General features: G+C 34.3%; 1 protein-coding gene across 2 annotated transcripts in view; it reads left to right on the forward strand.

Annotated features, from left to right (window-relative positions):
- Positions 1-13,399, forward strand: part of FANCL (FA complementation group L) — a 98,968-nt gene that overhangs the window by 79,989 nt on the left and 5,580 nt on the right. For both annotated transcript variants that reach the window (XM_047782033.1, XM_047782034.1), the window contains exon 8: positions 12,409-12,559. In XM_047782033.1, coding sequence (XP_047637989.1) covers positions 12,409-12,559 — 151 coding nt within the window. The remainder of the gene's footprint in view (positions 1-12,408; positions 12,560-13,399) is intronic.

Raw genomic sequence — 13,399 nt, forward strand, 5'->3', positions numbered from 1 at the left:
TATGTGTGTGTGTGTGTGTGTGTGTGTATTTACAGTTGTTACATTTTCATCTAGATTGATTCTTTGATGATTATGTAATGTCCCTCTTTGTCTCTTTTAAGTGTCTTTAAAGTCTGATATAACTACTCCAGCTTTCTTTTGATTTGTTTTCATGGAATATCTTTTTCCATCCTCTCACTTTCAGTTTGTATGTGTCCTAGAACTGAAGTTGGTCTCTTGTAGACAGCATATATATGGGTCTTGTTTTTCTAACCATTTAGCAATTGTCTTTTGGTTGGAGCATTTAGTACATTCATATTTAAGGTAGTTATTGATATGTATATTCTTATTGTCATTTTAAAAATTGTTTAGGATTTGTTTTTGTTGGTCTTTCTTCCCTTCTTTTGTTCTCATCTCTTATTTGATGACTGTCTTTACTGTTTTGATTCCTCTTTCTTATTCATGGATTCCTTTTGCTTATTCATGTGTGTATCTATTGTAGATTTTGGTTTGTGGTTAAAATGAGGTTTTCATGTAGGAATCTATATGTACAAGATTGTTTTAAGATGTGGTTCTTTTAATTTCAAATGCATTTCCAGTATCCTGCATTTGTTCCCTCTTTTCATGACTGCTGGTTTTGATGTCTTGTGTATGGATAATTTTCTACCTTTAGTATATGTTTGTTTTTACTTGTGAACCTTCTCATTTGTAATTTTATTTCCAGTTATGGCTTTGCTTTTTCCACTTAAAGTTCCTGTAGTTTTTGTTGTCAAGCTGGTTTAGTGGTGCTGAATTCTCCTAGTGCTTTCTTGTCTGTAAAGCTTTTGATTTCTCCTTCAAATCTGAGAGTCTTGCTGGATAGAGTGAGTATTCTTGGTTCAAGGTTTTTTCCTTTCATCACTTTAAGTATATCTTGCCACTCCCTTCTGGCCTGCAGAGTTTCTTCTGAAAAAGCTGCTGATAACCTTAATTGGGGTTTCAGTATATGTTATTTGTCTTTAGGTCAGTTAATATGTGTCTCAGGTTATACCTCCTTGGGGTTATTTTAATTGGTACTTGTACTTCCTGGTAAGTTTTCAGCTATTATCTCTTCATATATTTTCTCCAGCCCTTTCTCTCTTCTCCTTCTGGCACCCCTTTAATAAGAATTTTGGTGCATTAAAGTTACTCCAAAGTTCTCTTAGACTGTCCTCATTTCTTCTCATTTTTTTTTTGTCTTCATTCTTTTGCATGTCTGAGTTCCACCAGTCTGTCCTTCATCTTGCTTTTTAGTTCTTCTGCCTCCTATATTCTGCTCTTGATTGCTTCTAGTGTATATTTTTATTTCAGATACTGTATTTTACATCTGTTTGTTTAATGTTTAAACCTTCTATTTCTTTGTTCATTGTTTCTTGTAATTTATTAATCTTTGTCTCCAGTTTTTTTTTTTTTTCCCAAGATCTTGGATCATCTTTACTGTCATATTTTTAAACTCAATTTATAAATCAAAGTATCAGTCTTCTCTCAGATCTTGTCCTTAGCACTACAGACTTTTCTTTACTCTTGCTATCAGTTTCCTTTGGCTTGTCACCACTACAAACAATTTTATGCAACTATTTTATAACAATGGGCCATAGCCAAGGACTTCTTATATTGTCCTTATTATGCAGTTACTAGCATGTTTTGAAAAATTTAGTTAGGCATGTAAGTAATTATTAGTGGGTGATGACAGTGGAAACCAGAGCATCAATTTATTTCACTAAATACACATCCTCTAGCCATGGAGCTAATAGTAATATGTTCATCTCCTTATTAATCAGCTATGTTTTGTAAGAAAAATGTGATAACTTCTAAGATTTTTATATAACCTGATAGAACCTAGGTTTCTGATGGTTGATTTTATTTATTAAACATGAATAAGAATAACTAATTTGACCTTCTTCTGCTCAAATATCAGGGTACTTTATTCATCACACTTTTCAGGAATAAAAATTGCAAGCATTTCAAAAATAGACTGTGCTTCAGCATCATAAAACTAGTCAGGAAATAGAATATGGTTTTTTTTTTTTTCCTCTTTTTGCCATGTCTTGGGCCACTCCCATGGCATATGGAGGTTCCCAGGCTAGGGGTCCAATTGGAGCTGTAGCTGCCAGCCTATGCCAGAGCTACAGCAATGCGGGATCCGAGCCGCGTCTGCAACCTACACTACACCACAGCTCATGGAAACACTGGATCGTTAACCTACTGAGCAAGGTCAGGGATCGAACCCGCAACCTCATGGTTCTTAGTCCAGTTCGTTAACTACTGCGCCACGACGGGAACTCCTTTTTATATGGGCTTTTAATTTTTTTGGTAAGGTCATGATTTGGTCACATTTGACCAGATGAATTTTCTAATGGTTCATGATCTCAATATTTAAATACCAAATCTGTCATACCAAACAGCCTGTTTAGAAATCTTTTCAGTTGCGTCTGTCCTGAAATTTTTAGTGCTTCAACACAGGCATCTCACATACTGATCTTCTCACTGAGAAGCAGAACAGAACACTTCATGTGTCATAATTTCAGCGCAGAGAATTTCATTAAATTCTTTAGGTGACTCTAACATTAAATTGATCTCTGACTATCTTTATGCTTGCTCTTTTCAAATCATGTTGAGATGTCTATTCTTTTCCTTGAGACTAATAAATTCTTTTTAATCTTCTGACCTTTCCTTTTCATAAAGGAAGATGGGACTCCAATCAGGAAATACATTCCCTGTTAACTTAGCTCTGGTATTTCCGGGGCATGTAATGTTACAGATTTATTTTTCCAATGTTAGTCTGTGCCTTTATTTCTTTGCCTTATTTATCCCACATAAAAATAGGTGGACTGAAAGGTACATAGATAAATGAGGTTGTGGTTAGTATGCTTTCATCATAGTATGTTAAAAATGTTTGGAGTAGATTAGAATATAGAATGCACTCTTCTCACCTTGTTTTATATTTTCTAATTTTCTAGGAATTTCTTTTTTATGCTCTGAGTACAAGAAGTCATTTAGCATCACATCCTCTCCCTTCCCACAACATCAAGGCTTAGGGGAGAGGCTTCTGCATCATTATCTTGGTCACTGGGATCTTTTTCTTCTCAGTTTATTGCTTTTGGGACACTAAGCCTTTTCTGTGTTTAGGGGTTTTAAAAAATAATTTTGGGGGTTTTGCTGCCAATTTCTTTTGTCTTCAGTTTTTTTCTTTATTTCTTTTAATCATAGTATTGTATGTATGTGCAAAAAGGTTGGTGGTTGGCATTTTCCTTTGATTAATGAATTAGCTACAGTGTTTGGATTTTAATTTTTTGGATCGTCATCATATTTAAGCTATATAATTACTTTGCCATTCCTGCTAGAAATTTATAGTATCTAAACCTATTCCAAAACTCAGAATTTTTGGAAGGCTGAAATTTTTTTCCATATCTATTAGAAAATAATAGTAGTTGTATAATGCATATTTGACTTCTCCCCTTAGATCATGGGAATATAAGGTATAATCCAAATATTTTGATATGGTATGAAAGTTCTTTTCGTTAAAGAGGAACCGAGTGCTCTGGAGTGAATCATACAAATTATATATAATTTGAATAAAAATGTTTATAAACACAATTTGGAAATGGGGTATGTTATAGTAATTGGTATCTAGAACAAAATGTGCTTTTAAGTGGACAGAATTACCTACTTTATAGATTTTTCATATTTGGAGTTAACTTTTAGAGCTGGAAGTAATCTTAGAAGTTATGTACTGTACACTTATATTTATAGATGCTATAAGGCTTCAAGAGGTTGAGTATGTCTTGATCAGATACTTTGTTACCCATCAAGATTAGAATGGTGACCTCCTCATGAACTAGTACTTTTATCTTTGGGTCAGAAATCCTAACATATTCCTGACATAGGGTTGGGATATTGGTTTCACTGAATTAAGTTTAGTATATTTTTTACTATTCTGTACATATCTTGAAAGGGTGTATAATAGACCATTTATTTATATTTCTCCATATGCTCTTTTATGATTATACAAATAGTATTATTGTAGGAAGAATCGAAAAGGACAAAGAAGATAAAAACTGTCATAAAAAGGGTTGTTTTTAAAACCACACTACCCAGGGACCAGTGAAGCCTTGAAATCAAATATTGGTGCCAAATCAGAACAAAACCACTCTTGATGATTCTGGAATGGATTAAAGGCATGCATCATGGTCCCACAGGACCTACAGGATGCTCACTTCTCCTGTGAGGTTCTGTAATAAAGCAGTGACTACCAAGACTAGCAATAGGAGTGCTGTAAGAAAGAAGCTATACTGTGAAACTGGAGGAGAAGCTACTCTGGGAAAGCAGACCTCCATTCAGGAGGTCTCATTTTTCTCACCATCCTCTGAGGTTTTGCTCATCTCTTCTTTCTCTTACCTGAAAATTTGCAGTTAGAAGAATAATGTCTATTATGAGGTTGAGTATTTTTTATTGATTATGAGAATTTTTCCCACGAGGAACTCTTTATCCCCTGTTTTTAATACATACGTATTTTTTTATTGATTTTCAGTAAACCTTTCATATTAAGGGTGTTAATCCTTTGATATGGTACAGATTTTTTATATTTGAGTTGTGAATTTCTATAGGTCAGGGACCATGTATCTTTTACTTATAATGGCTATCAGTTCTTAAACATAATATATGCTGAGCACTTAGCATCTTATATACATCGTCTTAAATCTTGTAAGGATTAACAATATTTCCATGTTACAGATGCTAAGGTGAGATTAAGTAATTTGTTGAGAAAGATGCACATAGTTTTAAGCAGTGATGCTAGGAATGAGACTCAAGATTAGACTTCAGGGCTGTGATCTTAACTAACATGCTAAGCATCTTACACGTTCTAAGTTCAACCAGTATCTGCTATAGAGCATAACACTTACTAGGTGCATTATACACATTTGCTGTAATGAATTGTATCACATTTTTGTAGTATCATTTACTTTTGTGTAACTTGGTGTGTTATAAATAAGAACATGCATTCTTTGATTCTTGACCCAGATAGTTTGTTGAATATGGCTGTAAATTGACTAAATTTAAGTTAAAATTTTATAAATATTTTATGAAATATGTTCCATTTCTACAAATTCATTGTATATTCCCCCCAATCCCAAAATTGGTTACAAAAATAAATACTATTTTAAACATGGGTTACACTGAAAAACGAGTCAAATTAAAGTTATGATGTAAATGTTCTTAAGGATGCCCTTCTTTCCCCTATAAGCTTGAATCTTTTAGAAATATGACTGTGGCAACATTTGGACTGTAACGAGAATGGTTTTTCTTCGGTGTTTCACTTAGGCACCTCAACTTTGCACATTAGAATCACTTGGCGGGCTTCTAAAATTCCCAGTGCTGAAGCTTCACTGTAACAAAATCAGTTAAAAAGGAATGGCTGAGAGTGGAATTTAGAAATTAGTGTTTCATTCCTCTAGGTGATTGCAATATGATTTTTATTGTAGAGAATGTTACAGGTACTAATACAATGTGGTTTGTTATCTCTGTAGTTAAAGGAAACACTAAATTTACTTAGAGAATATAAAGATATATTTTTTAATTTGATTCTCTAGTTAAGAATAGCTATTACAGAGATCTCAACGGTTATAACTTGTCTTATACAGTGAGCTGCTTTTCTCAGAAGAAATGTTTTGTTTTGGAGATGGTTTTAATTTTTTTTTTTTTCTAGGGCCACACCTGAAGCACATGGAAGTTCCAGGCTAGGAGTAGAATCAGGGCTGCAGCCACAGGCCTATGCAGGATCTAAGCAACCTCTGGGACCTATACCACCACACTCACGGCGATGCCAGATCCTTAACCCACTGAACAAGGCCAGGGATCAAACCCTGCGGTGCATGGATACCAGTCAGGTTTGTTTCCACTGAGCCACAGCAGGAACTCCTCAAATATACAGATGTAAAGATTTATGTAGAGATGAGTTATTGAGTATTTTTTAAAAAATAAATTACAACATAATCTAGAAGTTTTAAGTTTCTTAGTTCTAATAACCTAAGGTATGCCATTCCTCCTATTTATTTAATTATATAAACTTTCAAACATACAGAAAGGTTGAAAAGGTTTATGGTGAATATTCATATACACACCACCAGATTCTGCGGTTAACATTTACTGTACTTGCTTGTACCCTTACCTTCCCATTTATATACCTCTTTCCGTCCATAAATCCATCTGATTTTTGGTGCCTTTCATAGTACTTTGCATGTATTGGAGATCTTTCCCCCAAATACTTCAGTATTCATACCTGTAACTAGAGTTCAGTTCTTTGTAGAATCTGGAAACAGCAAGATGCGTAAATCCTAAAAGTGTACCGTAAGTTTCAGTACAGGAGCACACTTGTGCAGTCCACACCCAAGATGCAGAACATCGCCATCACCCGTCTCCTCTCTCTTCCCAGTAAATACAAATTGTTTTATTTTTTCAACAAGCTATGCTTGTTCTAGACTTCACGTTAACAGAAGCATATAGTATGTACACTTTGTATATAGGCTTCTTTTACAGATGTCCACGTTATGACATGTATCGTTAGTTCTTTTTATTCCTGAGTAGTATTCCATTGCATGAATATACTGGAGGTTAACATTTTTCTTACCAGTGGACATCTGGACTTGTACTAATTATTTTATCTCATATGTTGCTCCTTTTGCTAAAACAAGGAAAGAAAACTGAAAACATGAGCACAGTAATTTTGTGTGATGTGAAACTGCTTATATTAAAAGATGAAGACTTAGCAATTTAAAAAAAAATTAGAAAACTTTTCTCCTTACCAAATACTTATTAAACATAGATGTAAAATGTAGTCATATTATAGAGAACTTTCTTGGCACTTAGAACGATGTATGTAGAATATTTAAATGCATTGTTACCATTTGGACTTTTTTTCATTTTCACTAGGTAAATCTATTGAAAATGAAAGTAAATGAATGATTAATAGATAAATAAGCAGTTGGAGAAAAAAATTTCAGATAGTTTACTAATAGTGTAGTTGTAATATCTCATTCTCTGAAATTGCTAAGAGAAACGGTAAAGGTGTTTTTGTCTCCTTAGATAGGTTTATTCTTTTGTTATTTTATTCTTTTTGATGTGATGGTAAGTGGGATTATTTCCCTAATTTCTCTTTCTGATCTTTCATTGTTAGTGTATAGGCATGCAGGAGACTTCTGTGTATTAATTTTGTATCCTCCAGCTTTACCAAATTCATTGAGTTCTAATAGTTTTGTAGTAGCATCTTTAGGATTTCCTGTGTATAGTATCATGTCATCTGCAAACAGTGACAGTTTACTTCTTTTCTCATCTGGATTCCTTTTATTTCTTTTTCTTCTCTGATTAACATGGTTAGGACTTCCAAAACTATATTGGAAGAGAGTGAACATCTTTGTCTCATTCCTGTACTTAGTGGAAATGCTTTCAGCTTTTCACAGTTGAGAACGATGTTAGCTGTGGGTTTATCATACTTGGCCCTTACTATATTGAGGTAGGTTCCCTGAGAAATGTCTATGTCCCACATTCACCTTGTTGGACACTTTTATCTGGAACATAAAAATATGGTTTAGTGTATCTATCTCACATGTCTATCTATTAAAACTTGACAATGACTTTTAAGGTTTGAAATTCATTTTTTCTATAATTATCAACTGACTTCTGGTTTTAGGGTGTCTGGTTTTTTGCTGTCATTTTCTTTTTAAAAAATATTTTTCTTTTTAAAGTGCAGAGTTAGCATTTTAAGCAGAGCTATGTTTCGTATCTTATTTACAGTCATGTGTACAAGAAATGTTTAGTGTGTTTGGGGCTACTTACTTGCAAATGAAAGATAACATTGTGAAAATATTTTACGACTTTTTGGTTAATTTTCCCTTGGGTTTTCAATGAAATAGGTAATTATAAGTTTTTAAATATAGATGGAGAGAAAGGAGTGGGCCAATACTATCCTGATTTTTGAAAAGAGTCTTTTCAACAAAGGGTGTTGGGGAAAATTGGATATCTACACAAAAAATAAAATTAAAACGCCTGCCTCATACTGTATACAGAAATCAACTCAAAACCAAGGAATTCCTGTTGTGACTCGTATCCATGAGGATGCAGGTTCAATCCCTAGCCTTGCTCAGTGGGTTAAGGATCTGGCATTGTCATGAGCTGTGGTGTAGGTCACAGATGCCGCTCAGATCCCATGTTGCTCTGTGGCTGTGACGTGGGCTAGCTGCTGCAGCTCCATTTCGACCCCTAACCTGGGAACTTCCATATGCCACAGGTGTGGCCCTAATAAAAAGAAAAAATATGAATAAATTCTTGAACATAAAACTACAAGATGAAAATTAGGGGAAAAGCTTCTTGACATTGGTCTTGGCAGTGATCTCTTGAATATGAACATCAAAATATATAAGGAACTCCTAGAATTCAATAGCAAAAACCCAATAACCTGATTAAAATCAGGCAAAAGACTTTAACAGACATTTCTCCAAAGAAGACCCACAGACGACCAATCAGTACATGAAAAGATGCTGAACATCATCATTTATCAGGGAATACAAATCAAAACTAAAATGTGGAGTTCCTGTTGTGGTGCAGTGGCTTAAGCATCCCAACTGCAGTGGCTCCGATTCCCAGTTCAGCCCCTGGTCTGGCACAGTGGTTGCTGCAGTTGTGGCCTAGGTTGATTCCTGGCCCAGAAACTTCCATATGCAACGGGTACCACTCCCCCCCCCCCAAAAAAAAAAAACACCTGCTAAAATTAGATCACCTCACACCTGTTAGCATGGCTTTTATCAAAAACAAAACAACAAATAACCCCCCTACAAAGTAGAAGTTTGGCAAGGAAATGGAAAAATTGGAACCCCTGTACACAATTGGTGAGAGTGTAAAGTGGTGCGGCAACTATGGAAAATAGCATGGAGGTTTCTCAGAGATTAAAACTATAACAACCATATGACCCAGCAGTCCCACTTAAAGGTATATATCTAGAAGAACTGAAATCAGAATTTGGAAGAGACACCTGCATGCCCGTGTTCATTCTAGTGTTATAATAGCAAAGATATGAAAAAACCTAGGTGTCTATCAACAGATGAATGGACAAAAAAAAATACAGCTTTAAATAGAGAAAATCCTGCCATTTGCAACAGTATGGATGAACCTGGAGCATATTATTGCTAAGTGAAACTAGCCACAGAAGGACAAATATTGCATGATTCTACTTATATGAAGTATCTAAAATAGTCAGACTCATAGAGAACATAATAGTGGTCGACCAGGGCTGGAGGGTGAGTAAAATGGTGAGTTAGTGTGTAAAGGGCATAAAGTTTCACTTATGCTAGATGGATTAGGTTTTAGAGATCTGTTATACAACATAGTACTTATTGTTAACAATACAGTATTGTGCACTTCAAAATTTCTTGCAAACGTAGATCTCATATTGAGTGTTCTTAGGGAAAAAAAAAGGGACACAAAAACTTTGGAAAGTGTTGGATATGTCTGTTATCTTGATCGTGGTGATGGTATCATGGGTACAAGCATATGCCTGAACTCATCAGCTTGTACACATTAAAATGTGCAGTTCTTTGAATATCAATTATAACCAAATAAAGCTATTAAATATCCCAACATACCATCCAGCAATTGGTTTACTATGTCTGCATCTAATGATCAATGACTTTTATTATAAGCAAAGAAATTACAGTATTAAATTGACAGAATACAGGAGTTCCTGTTGTAGTGTAGCGGAAACAAATCCAACTAGGAACCATGAGGTTGCAGGTTTGATCCCTGTCCTTGCTCAGTGGGTTAAGGATCCGGTGTTGTCGTGAGCTGTGGTGTAGGTCGCAGACGCTGCTCGGATCCCGCATTGCTATGGCTCTGGTGTAGGCTGGTAGCAACAGCTCCGATTAGACCCCTAGCCTGGGAACCTCCATATGCTGCAGGTGCGGCCCTAAAAATTACAAGACAAAAAAATAATAATAAATTGACAGAATACAAAAGTCAATTGCAGTGTAAATGAGTTCTAGGGAAATATAAAGGCAGAAAATTCATTTAGAAGGTTGTTTTAATAGTCTTAAAACTATGCTCAGACTTCTGGCTTGGACAGTAGGGCAAGTTAAAAAAATAAAAGGCAGGAGAGAATATTTCTTTGGGAAAATGATGAGATCAGCTTGGAGCCATCTGAGTATGATGTGTGTGTTAGTCACATAGATACCACCTATACAGAGGTGGCTGACTAGTTTTGGAGTTCTCTATCTGGCTGAAACACATTTGGAAATGATCATAGAGAAGATGGTTACTAAAGCTTAGAGTAGGAAATACACCCACAGAAAGTATTTCAATTTACTTTGTGTAAACATATCTATATATACTAATATTAATTGCAAGCCATGATAGAGAAATGGTGGTTTTAATCTCTAGTGATAATATAAAACATAATTTGCAAGCTACTGATAAGTAATAGTGGCCTTTACAAATAGAATATTGAAGGTCATCAGTGATTTTTAACATCAAATTGTTCAGTTTAAACAAATATTGAACAGTTCTTAGAACTTGTATTGCTTTCACTATGTTAGCATCCAAAGAAAAAAAACATCACTTTGAGAAGAACTGCATTTAAAACTAGAGAATTAAAATGTCAGGGTTGCAGATTACAAAAATCAACTTGATTGCAGTGTAAATAGTGGGCTTTTAGGGAAGTATAACTAGAAGGGAAAAAAACCCAGTTAGAATGTTGGTTTGAATGATTTTAAGAGAGGTACTTATATGCTCAGGTTTATTAAAATTTTAGATAGGGTAATCTGCAGTAAGATAGTTGGAAGTCGAGGATGGCAAGTCTGGATATGGAAATAATAGGGGATTATTTTAGTAGTATCTAATAGTACCATGATAGAGTTACCAAGAAATAGGTTAAATATGGACTTAGGTCTTATGTTATTAACTTATTTAATTTTTATGTATAAGAAAGGGAAATCCTCAAGGATCAAAACTAGTTTCTTATTTGGGTATCTAAAGAATGGTGCTGCATTCAGTGAAAGAAGAAATGAAGTACAGCTCATAGTTGAAACACACACACACACACACACACACACTTGGGAATTTGTTTCTGATTTATGGATTCTGGCATCTAAATCTGTAGGTTATATTATATCAGGAGAGCATAGATGCTCAACCCTCAATATCCTAAAAGGTTATTTTCAGACACTAAGCTCTAGTTCCTATCCTTTTTTTCTGTATATAAGGTTAGAGAGTTCTCATTGTGGCTCACTGGTAATGAACCTGACCAATATCCATGAGGATTCAGGTTCGATCCCTGGCCTCACTCAGTGGGTTAAAGATACGGTGTTGCTATGAGCTGTGGTGTAGGTTGCAGGCTGAAGCTCCAATTAGACCCCTAGCCTGGGACCTTCCATGTGTCATGGGTGTGGCCCTAAAAAAAAAGGGGGGTGGTTAGCAGAGTTGAAACTACCTTCATGCATATAAACAATGAAACCATCTGTGTATAAACCCTAACTGAAGTGATAATGAAATGAAATGGGTTTTCTTTAAGTAAATAAATACAAAATACATGTTTTTAAGGAAGTGAGTTCTTATTTTGGATTAATAGGTTTTTAGTATTTTCAGTGACATGTATTTTGTTCATTTGAAACATAAAATCATTCTGTTTCAGTTTTGACTCATATAAAATATTAAGTAGAGAGCTGTAACTTTTAAACATATCACCTTATTTTATGAGAAACTCAACTTTGAAGGTAATTATGAATTGATTTTTTTAAAATCAATGACGGCTTGCTTTCTTACCATTTAGTGAAAATGTATTTAAGTTAATTTCCATAAAGGATTAATGTCTGGAATACTGGATTCAGAGATTGGCTAAAAATTTTAACATGAAAAGAAATCTTGTTTGTAATTTCTTTTTGAATTTTTAAGAAACTATAAAACCTTTTCATAGTCTTCCTAATTAAGTCTGCAGTTATTAAGTGTATAAAAGTAATTTAATCAAATTACAAATAGCATTGCATTTGATACCTGAGCAAAAATAAAAATGTTTTCATACTAAAATTGTAGACACTATGCTAAAGATATATAGCATAACTTGATGTTAATAAATTTACATGTACATACCTTCTATTAATGGTACATATATATGGTACAAAATGCATCATAAAATATAGTTTTTAAAAAGCAATTTTCTTGATAAGGTGCACAGTCCAGTGACAATCAAAAAAGAACTCTGTTAATACTGAGTATTAAAGTGAGTGATATGAAGCAGGGAATCTGTTGCTGGAGTCTACTTTTAGCTGAAATGAAACAGTTCAAAACTTGTAAATTGAGTTGTATTTTAGGTGAAAGATTATCCACTACTGAGAGTGTAACTTACTTCAGCTTTCATCCGTCTTTTCACAGAGCTCCTTAATAAGCATTCATAGCCAGTTTTTGGAAGCATTAGAATCACTGAAGGCATTCTGGGATGTTATGGATGAAATCGATGAGAAGACTTGGGTACTTGAGCCAGAAAAACCTACACGGAGTGCTACAGCACGCAGAATTGCATTAGGTAGGGTAAAGAAGGATTAAGGAGGGTTTTTGTTTTTGTGGATTTTTTTGTTTTGTTTTTCATTGTTTAGTTTTTTTGTTTTTTTTTTAGGTGTTTGTATTTTGTATTATTTAGGAAAATGAACCTAAGATGACACTGGACTCATGGATGAGACTTTTTTGTATGAAGTCAGATACTAAAATTTTGGGGGATGAACTATGATTTGACTGTATTTAAATATAAATATTTCAGGTAGAAAGGGCAAGTATAAGGTGTTTCATTATAAAAGGTGATGATCCAGTACATGGAAGTAGCATTCAGAAATAGTGTTTAATTAGCTTTCAATTAGCACAGAAATAGTGGAGCATATTTTTCAAAATTTCCATTTCTCAGGAAAAAAACTATGCTAGAAATAATAAAGGCTTCATCTGTGAAACTAGACAGGATTAGTATGAACAAGTCTGAAAATATTTTTGGAAAAAAAAATGGAGGAATAAAAGCATCTGAAGTGGGCCATGCATGCCATTGAAGAATACATAGAAAGCTTTACAAAATAATAATTGAATTTAATTATTTTCTTTACTATAAATATATGAAATTAATAAGTTATGGAATAACCATAAATATCACCCTTGAATTGTTACCATTCTCTCTCTCCTATAAAATGCTCGTTTTGTATTTTCTCACTGTGAGTAAGCGGTACATGAAATCAGTTTTAAAAGTTCAGCCTCTCAAGATTTTAGATGTTGAGTTCACAGTAAGTACTATAGTTAGGAAGGATAGTTTGAAATTGATGTGAATCATATCCAAATTAGTGAGCAGTTTTTAGTTTCTACCTAGGCAGAATAGGCTATCTGGGAG

Source organism: Phacochoerus africanus, chromosome 5 (assembly GCF_016906955.1).
Source record: "Phacochoerus africanus isolate WHEZ1 chromosome 5, ROS_Pafr_v1, whole genome shotgun sequence".
Lineage (NCBI taxonomy): Eukaryota > Metazoa > Chordata > Mammalia > Artiodactyla > Suidae > Phacochoerus > Phacochoerus africanus.